The sequence below is a fragment of the Cylas formicarius genome, unplaced genomic scaffold, assembly GCF_029955315.1.
Source record: "Cylas formicarius isolate icCylForm1 unplaced genomic scaffold, icCylForm1.1 PGA_scaffold_10__41_contigs__length_53128322, whole genome shotgun sequence".
Taxonomy (NCBI): Eukaryota; Metazoa; Arthropoda; class Insecta; order Coleoptera; family Brentidae; genus Cylas; species Cylas formicarius.
Window position 1 is genome coordinate 20,745,147 of NW_026844214.1, and position 21,010 is coordinate 20,766,156.

At 32.7% G+C, this 21,010-nt stretch overlaps 1 protein-coding gene across 2 annotated transcripts; it reads right to left on the reverse strand.

Moving 5' to 3' along the window:
* Positions 1-415: 415 nt before the first annotated feature.
* On the reverse strand, positions 416-13,205 carry LOC132708618 (adipokinetic hormone/corazonin-related peptide receptor variant I). 2 transcript variants are annotated; one of them, XM_060681068.1, is made up of 8 exons: positions 13,042-13,205; positions 9,999-10,309; positions 8,502-8,650; positions 8,341-8,446; positions 7,345-7,552; positions 5,794-5,920; positions 2,540-2,809; positions 416-546 (listed from the first exon to the last, which is right to left on the reverse strand). In XM_060681068.1, the coding sequence occupies exons 2-7, from the start codon at positions 10,296-10,298 to the stop codon at positions 2,554-2,556; spliced, it is 1,146 nt and encodes a 381-aa protein (XP_060537051.1). In that variant the 5' UTR covers positions 10,299-10,309; positions 13,042-13,205; the 3' UTR covers positions 416-546; positions 2,540-2,553. The 2 variants fall into 2 exon arrangements, with proteins under 2 accessions (XP_060537051.1, XP_060537041.1); XM_060681058.1 differs by lacking the exon at positions 416-546 and having other exon boundaries at positions 2,527-2,809.
* Between the last annotated feature and the right edge of the window lie 7,805 nt (positions 13,206-21,010).

The following is a 21,010-nucleotide window of genomic DNA, read 5'->3' on the forward strand; positions in this document are numbered from 1 at the left end:
CTAGAATCCCAAAACTAAAACAATATAGTATGGCAATTTAATGTAGCATATTCCTTGTCCCGATTTCAGTTCTACAATTTATTTAAAAAAAAATTACCAGATAAAGATTTCTACGTTTTTAATATTAATTTCTAACTGACGATACATGCAGAACTACAAGTAAACATTGTATCGTGAATCGGGCGTAAGAAAAAATGACATAGTTTTAGTGAAATCTTTTTCCTAACAATGTAATATTTGTACATAAGATAATTTACGTTACTTAAAAACAAATAACTGTATCGACTGTTTTGTGACGAAACATTTGCTATAAACCGGCAAGCGGATAGAACAATTATGATAATTATGTACATACATTACATAGTTCCACAACGACTATTCATAGATTTTTGAAAGAAATTTTCCGTAGGCTACTGTAATACTATTTACCGTTTTTCTTTATTCCTCCTCTGTCGTCGAGTTTCAGTTAAGCTCTGAAGAACCCAACAGGATGATTGGCGAAACGTCAGCAAGCTTGATTTATCAAGCCCCGACGTAGGAGGAATCCTGAAGATTTGTAAATAGGGCCATTCATAGAACTGAACTCCATGAACTAATGTTTTGGCTTGCGTTCAAGAAAATGTTCATACAGGGCAAAAATTTAAATAGAAATCAAAATAAAATCACCTCTCAAAATGTATGCGTGTGTCAAGCAAATCCAAAGAAATCTGTTGCGAAACTTCAGAATATTAAAATATAAAAATCAATAAATTTACTAGTAGTGACTATTAAATTGATTTAACACAATTATTACCAAAATAATTGCAAATTAAGAAGAAGTGTTTGTCACATAAAAGTCCATAATTTTATTTTAAACTGAGATCAAAATAGGGGTTTCTTGTTATCAAATTATCAAAGAAGAAGTTTACAAATACAAACTCACTAATGTTGCGGCTCCACATATTTTCACTTGTCAACCAGACAATAGAATAATCTTTCCTCAGTTACGTGGTCAGATACGGACAAGAAACAAATTTCAGTAATAATCACTGATACTGAAAGCTATATAATTGAATTGAAATTGATAAAACTTAGTTCAGCATCTTGTTTTGTACACAGAAGAAAAGCTTGGTTTTATGATTTTACCAATGAAAAAAATTAAATTAAAGATATATAAAGAATCTATTTAAATCTGAATTAAATTGAAATTAATTCTTTGAAAAAAATGAATGACGGATTCGGAATGTCAACAATATGCTAGTACTTCCGAATTTTTCAGTACTTCTCAAGAAATAAACTTGTTTTATTGCTAGTTTACGGTCTGGGGGCCAGAGAGATATGGACACTAAAGCTTTGGAGGAAAAGTGATCTTCTAAAGTTCGAAATTATTAAAATTTAAAACGAGCACTGAACTCGTGACCAATGACTGCGAATTTGAACCGATGAGCACATTTACTTCCGTATTTATCGCCAAAATTACTATACTATCCGGAACATATTAATAGTAATTTTGTTGTTTTTGTTTGTGAACACCTCCTTATAGTTCAATCGCAAAGTACTTGTTGCTGCAAAGTTAATATTTAAATTAAAAATTGCAATTTATTTAAAATTGGTCAACATAGAACCATATTAACATTCAGCTTTCGTGACCTACTGCGAAAAACCTAGACTATATAATTAAAGGGGGGTGGGGGGATCCAGCATTGATATATTATAGCAAGAGGGTATGAATGATTATCACCTCAAACAGCCTTTTACTATGAAGTTAAGCTTTCGACTAGGCGTGCAGGCCTTATCAGGGCGATTAATATATCGTTAATAGATTTACCGAAGATTCATAATTAAGGTGTAAAATGCAGACTAGGACAAATATCACGAAGCAATCACTTCGCAATCAGCTGAACGTTAAATCCTCACTGCAGATATTAATGGGATATTAATCTTCCTGAAGCCTGTAAACTCACGCGAAAGCATGAATTTGTAAAACCGTTTACTCGCTCCTTTTACTATTTTAGTGTTCCTTTGATTACCGGTAGCCCGAGTTACTGTCCTTCGTTTTCTATATAATTAAAATTAAAATAATTTCAAACTTAATTCTTATGATATTAGCAAATTATTCGTAAGTTTGCGAAAATTGTAATAAATACACAAACAAAACAATGAAAACAATAATTAAATTATAACTAAAAACTAGCGGGTAATCGAAGAAAATTTGACTGCATTATTAAGGCCATTTTTACCTGTACAGTTAGGCAAATAAATAATGTCTAAACAGTGTCCAAAAATAGCTAATATTCACTTCTTCCTTGTAGGGCAAAATCTAAGCAACTTATGATTTTTTTTAAATAACCTCAGAGTTTCGAAACTTGGACAAACTGTACGCGAGTGACACATTTACAAACACAGATGATTTAAGTTCTACGCAAAACGCATGTTTACTGCAAAATATTTCGCTGGTATACAATATTCAAATCATAAATAATTTTGCTAATTAAAAAAGAATGCCTTACTGGTCTTAAAAGCAATCCCTGTCTTATCAGTGGTCACTTAACACACTCACTTAATTGAAGACTATTACTCGAGGCTCCTTAAAGAGAGTTCCAGCGGTGACAGGCGAGTTTCTGCTGTCATTCTGGGTGCGGGCAGCTTAGTTCTAGGCAGCGGATTGCTGTCGACTCTTGGTCTAACTCTAACCCCTCTTCTGCGAGCTCTAACGTTGAAAACGCCGTACACTATAGGATTCATGCAGGAATTAGTGCAGGCGAATAGGAACAAACCCTTCTGGATGCGTTGATCGACTTTTAAAGCAGATTCCCTATCATACCAGTACCTACAAATTCGTTGCATCAGGCATTTATTAAAGAAATGTAAACAAAAATTTTAAAAAGTTAAGGCCAATAGTTATACAACAATAATCGTTATCAGGGTGCCATCGACACAGTTAGATCAAAAAATAAAAATTCCTGATTTTGGCGGAGACCTTAAGTGCACCAGTGCGAAAAAAGTTATTCAAAAGTCCAAATTTTGGAATAGAGTCTGTCGACTGGGGAAACCGAATTCTTCACCTCTGTGGAAATGGGTTCATATAATGCAGAAACTTTTATAATCGCGAATTCTTAGCATTGATCCCCAGGAAAATAGTATTTTTGTAAATTATTTCTGGAGTACATACGATGTCGATGGTGACTTTTGGCACTTTATTCTACTGGTTCCATCTCTGTCGAAATTTTAAACGGACTACTAACAGATATGAGGTGTTAATGGAGCTTCGAGTAACAAGATAAAATAACCATTATATATATGTTAAACTGGCACAATAAAAGCTTCTTTTTTATTATAATACAATTTTTAAATTTTTCAAGTTGTTTCTTAAAATTGTATTAATTTGGATTTTGGACACTTTGAAAATAGATAGACGAAAAATGTCTAGAGCTCATAAAAATCATAACAGTAAACACCTTAAATTAATATCTTCTATCGTTCCAGAGTTATAGGGTATTTTTCGAAAATGTTTTTTGTTATGGAAAATATTGTGTTACTATGAAAACATTTCCAAAGCAACTTTTAACGCAGAATTTATGAATTCATAATATTTCTAAATCTAATAGTTTATTGGCGATCAACTCAGAAAATGAATTATTATTATTTAAAATTGGAAAGAACTTTAAATTGCATTTCAAAAAATACACACTTGATATTTTGCTAGAATTTTTATTTAGAGATATAGAGACTTTGCCCATGACAATAATATATGAAAAAGAAGAAGATCCTTTCTACATGCGCATACGCGAAATTTAAAAGAACCAATGACCTTGCAGCATTCGGCAAACACCAATGTCGCTAACAGATCGTCAATAAGTTTAGATGAGCTATTTCTAAGGCAATGTTTTCTCAAAATATTAAATGTTCTGGAAAAACGAGTGAACTTACCTGCATTACCTTCTCTACGAAAATACCAATGCCGCCTGTGGCGCATCAAGTTTTACTGTACTTTGCCCACTATATTATCTGATAGCTATATGCTTTGAACCCATAAACTTTGGAAGTAGGGGCCGTCGTTGTCAAGTTGTAAATTGGGATGTTAGTACACCGGACTTGATGATCCATTTCAGTAATTATTTCGTCTGTAGTATACTGCAAGTTTGTTTTTTAATTTTTAAAATTTTTTAATAACTCAAATTTTAGACCATTTTCTGTGCAATTAATCCGCTGACTGCGCAGCCAATTGACAATTGCTTCTTTTCCTGTCTCTTGATTTTATGGCCGACTATAACATCGCAAATCGTACCGACTATAGATAATATAGTCGCCCTACTACTGGAAAAATTGATGCCCCGCAGGCATAGAGAAGATAATGATTTTCAGCGCATGCGTCTACGTTTCACCAACTAACCTGAACTTTGCGATATTTTTTTCTAAACCACTATTTTTATTCACTTAACTAATTTTCCTAGAACTTTTAACGAGATCTAGATATATATAGAGAAAATACCGCCGTAAAAATGCTGCATTCAAACTTATTGACGATCTGTCAGCGGCCGTGTTGTCTGCTGAATGCCGCAAGGTCGTTGGTTAAGACAGAGATTTGAAATCACGGACATACGCATGTTGAATGGACCTTCTCAATTTTTTTTTTGTTTCTTCATACGTTCGGCATGACCCGAAGAAATCCAAGAGCCTTGGTCATTTTATAAACAATAATTTTTAAGTTTATTGTTGACTTCCAAAAATTAGGGTTCGGATGTAAATAAAAATTTTGAATTCAATTATCCATATGAGTTATTTAAAACAAACCACCAAACCTATTTTTTCGTAGAGGATGGCCTTGCCTTAGCAGCTGCTTATATCTCGTAAATCTTAAGGGAAATATACCACTATCGATTTGTCAACCAGAGAACGCGATAAAAGAAGATGTTTACTCGCCGTCTGGCTGTGGAAATCCCTAGTTCCTTACTAACGATGTCGGCAATAATAATTGTTTGTTCCACATTTATTTCAGTCAAATACCACTTGTCAACGTTATCGACATCCATAATTCCTATATGCCGACACTCGAAGCAAAAATAATGGCGACATTACAATATGAAAGCAACGTATTGTGAATACATATTGAAGTCGACATTATATTTTCTTTGATATCAAACCTCGAAAGCTTAAGAAATAGTTTTATAAAAATCAACAGAATTTCGGATCTAGTAAACCGTAGCCACCACGAAAGTGATTTAAAATAATTATCCCTCTGGGCGAGGTTAATCCCTCATGACGTCAGTGCTCTGATTTGTCGTGCATTTGTCAACTAAAAGGTCGAAATTTGTTATTTTGCTTCCGGCGATTGTCTAAATACTTCATACGCAAGATTTTGTCGGAGGAAAAAAGTAGTATGCTGCAGAAAGAAGAAGTTTACAAATACAAAAGAGTTTCGGACAAGAAACATGAAAATTTCAACAACAATCACTGAAAGTAAAAACTGTGTTTGTTAGAACACCAAGTTTCATCGAAGAAAATATCGTCAGCAATCAGTACAATTAAATCAGTTCAGACAGAACCAATAGAACGTGTTTCAGTATCAAAAAAATTTCAGATTCAATGCAAAAGATGAAAAAATATGTTTGGTTTAATAATGTGGAAGTAGAGATAGAGATAAATATATATTCTTGTAATAATGGCGCATTAATGTTGGGTTTTATCTGGATCATAGCATTCATATTATGTTTGACCATTTTATGAAAATGAGACAAAATTGTATTTCTTTGTGAACATCTCTATAATCTAAAATTCATGTTTTTGGGGATGGCGATCGTGTCAAATACTCACCACACACACATGACGTGGTAAGGTGTCCAGCAAACAAAAAAAACAAAAACTATGATAATGGTCATCTTCAATGTGCGTATCTTTGCTTTCCCGAGAAATGCTAAGCTTGATCGTGTAATGCTATCAGCTGTAAAAAAAAATATAGATAATTATGAATTTTCCATTGGCTCACCAGACTTTAATGATTAATTCAATTATATAGGGTGTTCCGCCGCAAAAGAGTGGCACTAGATAGTTATAAATTAACGAGCTTTGGTGAATTCTTAGTAATACATTTGAGTAACTTAAGCCCCATAATAGGAAAGCATGTCTTCTGAAATATATATTTTTTTATAATTGTTGTTGTCAAAATTGAAATTTAAACATATAAAAATATCTAGGAGTAATGACAATATGCAAAATGTATAGCTTCCATTTAGAAATATATATATTGTCGCTCTTTTGCGGAGCACCTTGAATAACTGAAAATGTTTTCAAAATGTATGTCCTTTGATTGTATGCAACACTCCTTAAAGCAATTTTTTGTTTTTTTAGTCTAAACCTATCTGATTTATTGGGAATTTCTATATTTCAAATGACACCCTATGATTTTGTAATGTTCGTTCGTTCTTCGTTTTTTTTTTAAACTTCTACTTCAGAAATGGCAATCTAGGAACCATTTTTCCCAAATTAAAAATACTCCACTATACAATGCATTTTTTTTAGTGCACACTACCACACCTAATAAATGCACCTTGCTTCGTTATTATCAAGATTATTTGAATTTATATTTAACAAAAAGTAATCATGTAATCGTGTAACAATTCAACAGAAAGTGTTAAAATCGATGAAGCTATTGTTCATTTCGGCAGTATCGTTCGTATCGTTCTGTCCTGTTTTGTAAAGTTTTGCCATACCTAATTTCAATTGAGTAAATATATTAGTTATGTATAGTCGATTAAGGCATATTTATTACGTACGCAGACGTTTTTTCTGTTAATAATATTGAAAACGGGATATATTCTTTTTTTTTTTCGTTGATTGAGTCAATTCTGAGCACAGTGAGCACACTGGAGCTTCAGCCGTCAGCGATATTTTTTATGTTCATTTCAATCAGATAATATGGAAGAGGTGGACAATAAATATCGCATTTTCGTCAAGTCCACTGTTTACTGTACTTCACTGCATTTATTTGTACTTCATTATAAGAATCTTCTATTTTCCTTTTAACATACAATCAAGTTTTATGTGGTTAATGGTCGCGTTGTAAAATGATATTAAATTATTTTTTAGAAACACAATCAATAAAAAAAAACGATTCTTACAATCCTTTTTTGAATATTTGTAACAAAATTGTTTAAGATGTTTTTAAATGTTTAATTCGCGATATACGCGATATTTAAAACAGAATTCCAACATAGTAGCGGCTGCGACGCAGACATTTGGACCTTTTTTATTGTAACTGAATTTTCAATTAGTATAGAATTATTTCAATCCTTCCCATAGAAAAATCAATTAAAAATTCAGATACACAAATAAAGGCAAAACAACGAAAGTGATTGGTAAATTTACCCCCACTGGGATTTCTAGTTCTCCTAAAGATCTCCACCAAAATCGATGCGTAGGAATAAATGATAACGCATAACGGAAAAGCATACAACATTATCATCCCCGACACCGAATAGGCCACCTCGTATGCAGGGGTTGGCAAACTATGGTACGTGACGCACTGTTTGTACCATTTCACCTCGGGATGTCTTTCCACGTGAAATATAAACATCTAAAAAGAAAATATGAGACAGAAGTTTGATTTGGACTTAAATTGGGATTTTCAAAATTACTGAGTAGGCCATTTCGTTAGTGACCCTCACTGAAAAAAACATGTATCTGCGTGTATGGTAAAAAAGCAAGCACGGAAATGCTATCTGAGACCTCCCAAAACTATATTCAATTTTGTGGTTGACATAATGTTGCCTTTTCCTCTCGCAATACCCCAAATATTAAATTAATTTGCCATTTTGATATAAATCTATTGAGCTGAGTCATTATAGAGTCATTTAAAAAAACTTTCAAAATAATGTATTGCCATGAGACTGTAGCGAAGATATAAAACTACATCTAATAATATAATGTCTAAAATCTGATGTGCCATAACACATTATTATGAAGCTCTCTTAAGGGACTCTTTAATGGCTCGTTCTCAAATTTTTGATTTCATCTTTTTTTTAAGAATGCAAAATTAACAAGTTTTTAGATATTCCATAATTGAAAGTAGTTTTATATATTTGCGACCGTGTCAAGATAGTTGAGCTATACACATCATCCTAAAGCTCCTTTAAAGATTGGTATATCTGGGATATCAGATTTGTTTGTGTTTGCGAAATAGTAACTAAATTTATTTATTATTTGAGTTGTTGCTAGTGGAAAAGGTCTTATTTTCTCTACAGCAACCTTGAACGTGAGCTTTCCCTGGATTTTCGTGCTTCCTTATTCCCAATATCCATAGAAATATGTTTCCTCAGTAACGAACCAATCCACCATTCTATTTGTAGGCTTGGTTAAAATTACCTGGGGTGCACTACAAAATACAGCTCCGACCCATGCAGATATTAACATTAACTTCTCTCTTCTGTCTATCACAGCAAGTTGTAATGGTTTAAGTACCGCGTAATACCTGAAATGCATAGTAAACACTTGAAATAGTCAAAATATTCAGAACAATTCAGTACCTATCAATACTTATACAAATCAGTATAAAGCTAGATAAGTAGAGCCCAAATATCCTGAAGAACATCATGATTCTGCACATTGCATCACCTGCGATCCACTGCACTGTTGCGGACCATGCTATCTCCAAAGGCATCATCAAAAACGTTACCTAAAAAATGTGTGACAGCATATTTTACGGTTGGTCTAGATAAACGCTAGTTTCTGCGTAAACAATAAAAAAGGTGAAGGAGATAAATCTCTCCGAAACTAAAACTTTTGAGATACAGTTTTCAGGAAAAAAATGTTTTTATTATCTAAGAAATTATTCTTGATCTTTCTGTGAAATGTGTTAAATGCATTCTGTGCATAAAGAGGTATCTTTAGGTACACAAAATTTTAATCTCTACCAGTGGCGCCCGGGATTTGTATCGCATATTTTTGAAGAAAAAGAATATGAAGATAAATATTTTCTTTGGGTAGTGTGGTCATTTCTGCATAAGAAGCATCAAGAGGCATTTGCAGGTGCACAACATTTTTTAAAATTTCCCGCATATAATGTTACGCCACTGGTATTTTTTAAGATGAATATTTTCTTTGGATAGTCTAGTCATTTCTGCATAAAACTCACTTTTCGGATGCACCGTTCTTGATAAAACGATTAAATTAAAAGTGGTACATTTCCCTAAATCTCATTTTATCAACCCTATTCTACATTCTGCGTCTATTGTTAAATAAGTTTGCTTTATTACATCAAACGTTTGTGGATTTTTATTCTTATTTATTAGTTATTCGCCTCTTAATGTAGTTTGACAGAAATTTCTATTCCAAGTATAATGGTTTTCATATTTCCATTGTGGTGTCCTGAGATTGTCGTAATAAAACGAGGAAACATCAGCATAGAAACAAATTCATTCTTTGTTTCATTTGGCCCCTCCCAACATGTATTTTAAAGGTCTTCGTCGAAATAAATACAGTAAAAATTAAAGGATATATTTTTACAATTCGCTAGGACTCGAATTTTTGATTTTTCAAAATTTGAAGATGGTTGAGGGTACATGGCATTTGCAGTTTTCTTCGAAAAGTTCTTTTTAATTTCTATTTATTGAGGCATATCAGAAATGCAGAGTTATCAGTAAGCTTTTAAATGACAATGTATGGCTAATATATCAATTGGAAGCACTTATGTCAACAGTTCTTAAATTTCGTGCAATTCTATACAGCGATTTCTAAGATTTAAAAATTCATAAAATCAACGCAAAGTGTGTAAAGTGGTTTGCTGCGCCATTTTGGACAACTTTAATAGTAACTATAATAGTAAGCAATAAAATTTGACCTATATTTCCTGTACCCAAAACGTATTGCAGCTTCCACTTAAAATGTGGATTCTTCGTTTATTAAATTATCGTCAAATTACTCGACGAAAACCTCAAATGCGATTGCTTTCTGACCGACGTGCAACAAGAAATAATACTTATTGTACCCATTCAGTACAAAACAAATTTGTTTTTTTTGCTCACCAACAAATCGGCAATCGCTAGATGCATCAGCATCGTGTTGATTCTGGTCGGTGTCTGCCTTCTCCTTTTAATTAACCAAGATAGCACTGTCAAGTTGGCCACAGCGGAAAACACCATCAGAAAGCTGTACACGGTAATAGATAGTTTGTGTCCGTCGTTGAAGACCATATTGATAGGAAGATGGTGCTCGGGATCTGAACTATTGGTAATTGTCCAATCACGAAGGTTTCTGTGATCTTGGACCTTCTCACTGACATCCGGAGAGTCTTTGAATTCCGCCATGTTACTATGTGACTTCATTTAAGGTCCATCTAACATGCAACAGGATACAATTTTATTCTTCCCGGAGCAAATGCATTCACATTGGTGATTAAATACGTGCATGATTAATGATTAACACAATTAATTAAACGCTTGAAAACAGTGCAATAAAGAAATGTACACATAATATACAAGAGAACATCTTAATTTCATTCGCCATATGAACAAATAAATCGACACCTCAGTCTCAATTGACGAATTAAGTAACAAATTTATGAAACATTGACGTGGAAAAAGTTATATCAATGGTGTAGGTTGGTCGATTAATCAATATTAATTACTGAGTAAGTATATTGAATTATATCGTCCCAGGTTATTGTTTAACACCAATTGAAGATATTATCGTAGGTTATATAAACCTGAACGGCAAATGAAGTAGACATCAAAAATGTTGCCTAATTTTGATTGTCTGTCGATGTTGGATTTTCAGATAATAGTGCAAAGCATCAGTGCTGTCGAATTTTTTGCCGCGAGTCCCTGTTTGTTATACAATTTGAAAGGAAAATCGTTCAACCAGTGGCGTGCAATAAAGCGGATATTCATGTTAGAGCAGTATCAGTATTTTAGATAAAATGCAAAAAAGGTGTAAATGTTTTTTTATTAAATGCCTCTAAAGTCAAACCTTATGGAGAATGAACTCAGAAATTCTTAAGAATACTGTTTAAAATTTAAAAAAAAATCGTTTCTTTTTCAAATTCCATATATCCCGTCGCAGGCCATTGTCAAAAACAACTGTTTACTAGGACTTTCACATACAGTTACAAGCTGTTTCGTTAACACTATAACTGTTAACAAATTGTTTTCTAAAAACCATTGTGGGTCATTTTCTTTACAATGTTTCATTAGACGGCATCTGTTATTCCAATTTTAAAATAAAAACAGAATTTCATAAAATGCCAAAGACGTTGCGAGGTGTTGACGTGATGGTTCACCCATCACCATAAAGAAGTCAACAGTACTTTCCATCTTTTCCAACTTCTTTGAAATGAAAATTTTTCGCTGATTTGTATATATTCAGACCCTTAAAACAAAGACGAGATTGGTTAAAAATTTCACATCGGAAAAGAATTGGGAAAATTATAGATAGTCAAAACTTATTTGCTTCATCTGGTGTTTAGTTTATAAACAGTGGTGTTGGGGTCTTTCGGGTGGTCGCAGTTAGTGGAGATGTAAAAGGATTGGATAATTATTTGAATTAGTGAGGGTATTTTTGGTTTGAGTATTGTAGTTCGTAATTGCAAACTTAATTGATGGAGCAACTTTGAAGGAGGACGTAGACTTAGATTAGGCACCACAAGAAAAGAAACTCAGTGAGTATACATACTACACTACCTTAATAATATAGTGTATCTGACTAGGAGTGAATGCAGACTAAAAAAATAACACAAGTTTTAATATTTAACAATTTTTTTGTTTGTTGTTTGTTTTTTATTGTATACAGAATAAATGAAAACATAAAAAATTGCAAAAGAATGTATGTTAATAGGAAATTTTATACAACTTAAAAAAGTTCTCCAATGTACTGCTTGTCACCAAAATGGTAATCTCGAAGTGCCTTACTATTCGATTCTTAGCAGAGGATTGAAACGTTTTAATATTACCATGCAGAAAATGTTTCATTTGTGGCGAGAGCGCATTTTGAGGAGCTTTCGACTTTTCTCAAAACTAGTTACTTTCTTGCATGCTTAACCAAGTACTGAGAAATTTTAAATATTTATGAAATAATGGTCCGAGTTTCCCTCGAGATATGTTAGCTAGCTTGAAGCAGTAGTACAGTCAGCCGTTTGTTCATTTGCTTAGAAAATTAGTATGTTTGGTCAAAATAGACATTTCAAATAAGAAAAATTATGACAGAGGTGGATTTTGATGGAGACCTTGGTTAAACAAGTGTCAAAAGTTCCCGTTGACTCTAGGTGTGCTAAAAAAGTTATTGGATGTCAAATGTTAAAATATTCATTTTTCTCGAAATCGGTGTCAAAGAACAATATTTTGAACATAAATTGTAGATAACGAAATCATCTACAAAAATTGTCCTTATACTTATATGTAATTTATTTAAATTGTAGTTCCGATTTCCGTTATTATTTTAATGCGATCAATACTCTGCAAAATGGATTTCAACGGGCGTGAGTTCTTCGAATTGTTACAGATCATTCACTTCTCAAATAATCAACAAACTGCAGCGATCAGTTTTCATTCCACGTCCAACTGTAACAGTTCGCTATGTTCGTTTTCAGACAAAAGTTCATTCCAAATAAAGCACAAAGGTGACATTATTTAGAAATATTGGTCGGTAAAACTGTAATGGTAGACACTAGATGTATACATAATAATGAGAAACGCAAATCGGCCTTTTTACTTTTTTTAAGGCCTGATCATGAATATGTGTGACAATATACTATAAATATAAATATTTACTTTTGACCTTGAATAACTTTTTTAGGGATCGATGGGTACTTTTGGCCCTTTTATTTATACTGGTGTACCCAAAGTCTCAACCAAAATCCAATGCTTGTTATTTGAAATGTCTATTACAATAGTCTAACAGGTGTTGTTCTTCTAACACTAACTAACACAGAAGATAAAACAGTTTCGGGTCATATTTACATATCTTACAGAATTAAGTGCTGGAAAAGTTTTATCACACGCGAGTGCGTTATAATGAAAATATGCGATATTTACATGTATTGCTTTAGAAAATAGGTCACGAAAACAAACTTACCAATAGATCGAACTAATTCACCGCTTTGTGTACTTTTGGAATAGGTTTGGACACTAAAAATGCCAATTGTCCATCCGAAAACCGTTGTAAGTAACTTTTGAAATAACAAACTTCCAGACATTACATGACTCTTATCGTTGAAATTGAGAGTCTTTTTTCTGTGCGTTAACTTTTGAACCGTCAATTAAATAAAGACAGAAACAGATTTACAAGAGAGTAAAAAGTGTTTTGTAAAACGTTATCTTGCTTATCTACTGACCTATGACTTGTCGGGTAAACACCGTAATAAATAATAATTATAATGTTTATATGCTCTTGCCGTGGCTTAATTAATTCGTAGATTTCGCCAAAATGCTGTTAGGTCTAGACTAATGAGCATGCATGATCGATGAAAAATAAATAAATACAATTTTTTTTATGTTGTCCCGGATATGTTCAGCGTCTCAAATTCATTTCGTGCGCTATTGATGGATGACAATGCACTCTGCACTACAGCTAGTAGCTAAACTATTTTATAATATTCTACGAACTCTGCTGCGTTGATTTGTTTTTTTTTTTCATATATCGACTATTAAGTGTTTTAATCGTCGTCATCAGTCGATCTTTTCATGTTCTGTATCTGTATTGTGCTTCCTACTGGACAGAGAACTCCGCTTTACATCAAGCCTAGTGATACTATTTACAAAACTTCTGGATTCCTCCCGCGTCGGTTGAAAAAAACACCAGCATGATTGGCGAAGCGTTAGCAGGTTCGACTCAACACCAACAGCGCAGGAGGAATCCAGAAGTTTTGTAAATAGGATTACAGTAGCCTGTGGAAGTTTCTTTGAAAAATTAGCGTACACGCGTACACTATGACAACTTTCAGAGTCGGTCTCTCTTCTGATGATTGTTGCTGGCCGCTGGTCTCCCTTATGTTCCTTCATGTGTCTCGGTTCTGTCCTGTGTTCGTTCCGTATTGGTAACTTGGTAGACAAGTGGATTGGGACATATGAAATTTTGATACTTTAACTTTTTATTTTGTCAAGGCGGAGATATTAAAATGATATTCATTAACAAACTGAATGTCATTTCATTTATTTTGGGAAAAAAACACCATGTTAAAAATTAGCAACAACGAACCCAATCTTAAATATCGATTTTGGGAGGCAAATTTTTTTTAAATTTAAAGACGTCTTTTAATGAAGATTCTTTTCTCTCTTACTCATTCACATTGATAAGTAACTAAATCATTTACATTGTACATTACATGAGCTGAGTTTGTTTTATAAATAAATAAAAACGTGTCGAGTTTATTATATAAATATGATTACATACATCTAATTTAGAAATAATCAATAAATCGGAACGGACGAATAAATCTTTTTAAATCATTTTAAACATTTTGGCTGTCGAAATAAATTTGTATGCAATGTTTTTTTTAACAAATTGGATTATTTTAAATTTTATTTATTACAAATATATAAAGTAGTTAAACAATGGGAACGCTCCATTCTCTCATGTATATAAATGGCCGTCTTTTGCAAGCCAAAAGATGTTTAGTGGTGTTTAAAAAATCGATTATTAAATAATAGATAAAATTATTTCAACTAAAAAAAATATAAATAAAATAAATTATTTCTTATGATTTTTTTCAACTGTTAAAATGAGTAAAATTAAATACAAAATAACAACAGAATAGTTATTTCAATATACATGAAGAATATTTAGTTTACAGCCTCATCTATTGGGTCAAACGTAATATTCGCAGTTTGTTTCAAGATGATTTCAATGATTAAAACATGACTAAACATACGAAAATAAGTAGAAGAAGTTTAGTAGATGACATATACATATAAGCGCCTAACTAACTAACCAACGGAACGAATGTTAAACCAATTTTTCTCCGATTATTTAAACACTCTGCACGTAACTATCTTCTCGTATTAATTTGTTCGGATAATAAAATTGACCCTATTGTTCACGTATTTGATTTACGTGGTGTTTCTTGTTTGTTCTTTTCCTGCAGAGCTCTTCATGTTGTCAGTTTAGCTAAGTAAAAAGGTCATAAAGCGTTCTAAATTTAGATCCTTATATAATCAAAGTTCCTCTTTTGGTCTGCGACCAACACCTTTAATAAAATCTTGTTTTTGATAGATTTTCTGTTTTTTCACGCTTTTATAAAACGTTTTATAAAATTAATTTTTTTTTTAAATGTACATTTTTCGATTTTATGCGAGACGTATTGAAACTATTACTACTACTAAAATACTTAAAAATTTAATTAAACTATGTATATCAGAGTAAATGTGTCAACAACATTCTAATAGCGAGAGTTCCATATAAAAAAGTATTATAACTTTGATGTGCTTAGAATTGAGTACATCAGAATGTAGGGGAGAAATCCCCTCCCATCTTGTTTAATTCACTCTGTATTATTTTTTAATTACTTGCGATTTCATGACTTTTAAATCATTGTCACCAAGTTTCTTATATGATGTGTACAATATATACATTAAATAATTGTTCTATCTCTTGCATTATACAAATTTTTAAATTATTTAGTTTATTCAAAATATATTAAATTTGTAGATTTTTATATAAAATTTCTTATGTCTTATTAAATTTTAAATCGGTTTTCCACTTTGCCATTTTTGTTTCGCGTTGTTTTTTAATTCTTAAGGTAGTTTTTCTACTAAAATTATGTACGGGTTAAGGGTGCAGGAATTGTTAGACGTTAGCTCCATTATTCACTGCCGCGAGCACCTTTGAGTGTTTCTGGTACATGAATCGCGGGTTTGGGAGTGATTTGATGTTTTAAGTAGATTTTAGCAGCGACATTTTGATGTCACATGTCGCTTAGTAAATGTACTAGTGTAGCTTTGCAACATACTGACGGTCGCAAAAAAAGTATGCTACAGGTTGATATACTTCTTCAGTAACTCGTTTATTAACCACCAAACATATTGCATAATATACCATAATAGTCAAATTTTAACCGACATCTCAACCATTGATGACTTTAGTTAATTTTGCTTGTCAAGCAACATCACTTTCCAATATTTACAAATATATTCGCCGAAGAATTCATAGCAACTTGTTATTATGATTAATTTTTATCGGCAGACTGTACAGACATTAAAAGATTACAAGTACATTCCATGGATACTGAATTCCGCGTTTCACAACATTTTTTCGGTTCATTCGTCTCACTTTTACGCGCAACTTTACGGGATGTTTTTAATATTCATAATAGTCTTATAGGAGACTACGCGTGACATTGAGAGATGATAAAAAACCAATAATGATATGATCCGGATATCGTGTTACGAATTGTAACCCACTCGATATCCAATTTGCTGGAAAACGTCTGATGCGTATTTGTTAGATTCGTTAGATTTTTCCGGAATCAAATTGCAAATAGAAAAGCAGCAAACGAACGGAAATTGATACCTAAATATCGTATTATTTGATATTAATAATAAATAGGGTTACGATGTACTGGTTAATTTTGAAGGATAGAAAAAAAAGTGTAAATACAAACAGTAAACATATCAAAAATTAATGCTAAATGTTTTCCACATTTTTCTATACATCGGACAATATTTCCTTTCAATTTCCTATTAATACACGAGGTGATAAAATCAGGGTTTTCTCGGTTTAGATCTTAAAAAACGATATTAAGTCTTTTTCTTATCACTTGTAAACTTTCAGGCCTAATATTCAAAAAAATTTAAGTATGCCCACAAAAAAATGTTACAAGGAAGGTCGGGTCCGTTGGCAGGCTATTTGATAGTTCCTTGCGTAGCTATCCAAAGTCTATTTTTATTATTTAGATAATCGGTAACCGGTTGGAGATTATGTGGAGGTGCGCCATCTTGATGCCAAATTTAATTAAATTTAAGTAATTCCTAAATGGCACACTTTCTAACAACTGTTCTATTTCTGTTGCAAGGAAATTTAAATATCGTCGGCCATTCAAGGATCCTTCGTATATAATTGGTCCTACCACCATATTGTTTAACATACCACACCATATATTAACTCACGTCCGTCTTTGGATTTTCAATGCCTGCATTTCGTGTGGCTTGTTGGTGGACCAAAAATATTTATTCACCCTATTAAATACACCTGCTGTTGTGAACGAATCCTCATCCGTAAATATTATTTTGTTTACAATTTTTTTGTCTTCTTGGGATCTTCTATACATTTCAGTGCAAAATTCGAGCTTCCGCCTTTTATGTTCATCGGTTAAATTTTGCACTTGCACTTACGGGTGAAACTTATGATATTTTAGCGTTCGTACAACTTTACTATAGGACTTTACGGATAATTTTTTATGGTATAGAATATTTTCTAAAAAATGTGAAATATAAAAATTAAGATAGTAGAACTCCAAGTCATGATGTCAAGTGTCGTAATAATATAATAATTTACCTTGAAAGTAAAGTAATATATGGAGGAACTCTTCTACTCTATTTGTCGATATTCTCTTTTAACCATTGCAACATTATGTCCGCTTGAATAATATAATTTTATTATTTGGCATTTTTCTTCCTAAGTATGATCCATTCGAAATGTCTTAAGTTATTTAACTTACGCTGCAGATATTTAGTTTTGATTAGTTGTCAAAAGTAGAACATTATTAAAACAATTGCAAACATAGATCATATGGTTTCTATCATGGCAGACTTGACCAATTTTAAACAATATGGCTATTGCCCAGAAATCGAATGATATTTAATTTTTCAAAGAAACTTCCACAGGCTACTGTAATACATTTACAACATTTCTGGATTCCTCCTGCGTCTTCAGAGCTTGACTGAAACTGGCTCGTATTTTACTCTGTACCTGCTTATATATTGCTTGCGGGGAGTGGAGCTAAATGAGGGGCATAAACACCGTCTCGGATGACTGGTAACCAAATTGGTAACAGGTAGAGATCTGAATCGCGGTTAAGATTGTTAGGTTGTTTATAGATTTCTATAGACTTTCGGATTTTTCGTTGGTAGAAGAACTGATTACATGCAAGAATTTTAGTTTTATCGAATAAAATTTTATGTCCGGTTTCATGAGTGTGTTCGGCAACAGCTGATAAGTTTATTTGTCTTAGTCGTAAGGCTCTTTCGTGTTCTTTGAGTCAAATTCGTCCGGTCTCTCCAATGGAATTTTGTCTTTGACGGACCGAAGATGTTCAGAGATTTTTGGACAAATGGTAAATCTGGTTTTGACGTTATACTTCTTTAGAACTTTTGGTATGTGGTCAGTGATGTTTTGAATATAAGGAAGGGCCCCAGTGACCAGTGTAGGATTGCTTTCGGCCTCATTGCTAATGGAAGGTTGTGGTGAACCGTATTTTTTGATGGAACACTTAATATCTTTAATGTGGAAATTATTAAAGAGAAGAGCAGAGGTAAGGTGTTTTAATTCTGTTTTCAGTGACTCAGGCTGAGATAGTTTTACGGCTCTGTAAACAAGAGAGTTGATAACCGATGATTTTTGGACCGGATGGTGATGTGACTATGAATTAAGGTATTGGTCTGTGTGCGTAACCACAATGACCCAATGTTAGATCTGAGTTTCTATTGATAAGAATATCTAAGAATGGAAGGTTATTATTAGTTTCCAACTCAATGCTAAAACGTATGTTATGGTGTATAGAGTTTAAATGTTTAAGAAAATCTACTAGGGTTTCTTGACCATGAGGCCAAATAATAAAAGTATCATCGACGTAGCGTTTCCATAATTTTGGTTTTTGATGAAAAATATCTAGAGCTATGACTGATAGTGGAGAACCATAGCTGTTCCCGACGTTTGTTCAAAAATTTTGACCGTTATAAGAAAAATATATTCCTGACAATCATTTTTCAATTAGGGTGAGAAAGTTTGGTTCCAGATTCTCGGATTTTAATATGTCTGAAATGATATCGAGAGTTTCAGTGGTAAAGAGGGATTCTACGTCGAAACTAACTAGTCAAGCTCTGAAGAAGCCAACAGGATGATTGGCGAAACGTCAGCAATTTCGACTTAGCAAAAACCGACGCAGGTCGAATGATAATTATTTTTAAACCCAAATATCTCAAAAACGGCTAAATGAAATATCAATATACTATATGTTTTTGGAAAAAATGATGTTGTCATTTTGGCAGCTTGCGATCGTCGTTTGTTTTTTCTGACATTTGCTTAAGATAATAGAGCAAACATTTTCAAACTTTTGTATTTACACTTTTTTTTCTATCTTTCAAAATTAACCTTATAGGTGGGTGTCAAAATAACGAATAACCCTGTACAATATACAAGGTGTTTTAGTAGATCGATACAAAGTTTTAAATGAATGGAATTTTTTTGAAATTATGTCACTATACCTGGCTTTATGAAAAGTCTTACTTTCGAGATAACAGCTCTCTGGGGTATTTTTATATATTAATCACATCAATTATGTTTTTACATTATTAAGACCATGGTTTGATAAAAAAATTGCTAAAACCTTTTTAAATCGCTTTAATTTCGCATATTGGAATGACTGGACAAAAGAAATTTAGAGGAAAACGTATCACCCTACAACAAACAATTGCTGTTAACTCACCTGTATTAACCTGCTGTGATATGGCAACCACCATGGCCATATAGGATTAGGACACACAAAGATCTAAATAGTATATTATGCAACAAGTGCGGTAAACGCCATTTGACTCATGAGTTTGTTTGATACGAGCGGAGCGCAGCGGAGCGAGTATTTAATAAACGAGTGACTTAAAAAGTTTACCGAACGTGTTGCATACTATACTTTTTCAACGACCGTCAGTTTTTGTGTACATTTTCGTAAAACAACATGAAAAGATTCACTGACATGACCGTCAGAATTGTGGCTCGGATGCGTGCGAAACGAAACTGTCGTGGTAAAGTGACGCTTCCCGCACGCTAGATCGGTGTGTAATTAGGCATTTTACAGACGGGAGTAGAAAAAGATAATAAGGCAATGTTCCAAACATCAAATTTTTCTTGAATAACATGTAAGTGATGAGACATTTTGTGACTTCGTTGTGGAGCTAGCAGAAATGAATCTATTTGTGTAATGAAATAATGAAATAGTGTTCGTTAATAATCGTTATTGACAGTGGCTACTTTTGTAGTGTAATATGTAGTAACTACAAATAAAAGGCACAGGATATGTTAAATGGGTTAAAAGTTGTATTTAGGCGCATAGATGGACAAACAGAAAAGCCAAAATTCTTTGATTGTAATATTTCTTTCCAATTTTACAAACAAAAAGTTGTACAAAACTTGATCAAAATGTTCAAAATAAGATTTTTCGATATTCATTTGTTTTGTCTAGATGAAATCCCAATTCAAACCCTCAATTTTTATTGGATTTTTGAATTCTTTATAAAAATAAACTAAACCAATTTCATAATAAGTACTTTACGGTTCCTTGTTTTAGACAAATAAAACAAATGAAAATCGAAAATTTCTCAATCTTGAGTTAAAATATCTCGAAAAGGTTCGAGAAAACGGTTTACAAGTTCGGTCGTATTGAAATGCATATGCTATTTTCTATTTAAAAAACTAGTTCCTATTTCAAAAACTTTGGTCTAAAACTGACATTCAGCAGCGTTGTACTACTTCATAGTGATATTTAATTTTGTGTGTGTTTGTAATTAGTTTCTTCAGGTAATTTACTTATTAGATAACCACTGCTAATTTAATTTTGGTAGTTTTACAAACAACTATTATCTCATTTTACCGATCCTGTACATTTAATCGTTCAAAAGTTGCCCATAAAGTCCTATTGAAAAAGTGACCACTATGCTATACTGTATGGTAATATTTTTATGGATTAACGAATAATCAAATGTTATTTGTAGGCCCTACATGTTTAGTGAATTGTCAACTTAGGATTTAGGTTGACAATTCATTCTTATTGAGCCAAGAAAATGGTCTAACAGGATAGTGCACAAACCTCAGCAATCAAACACCAAAATAAAGCGCA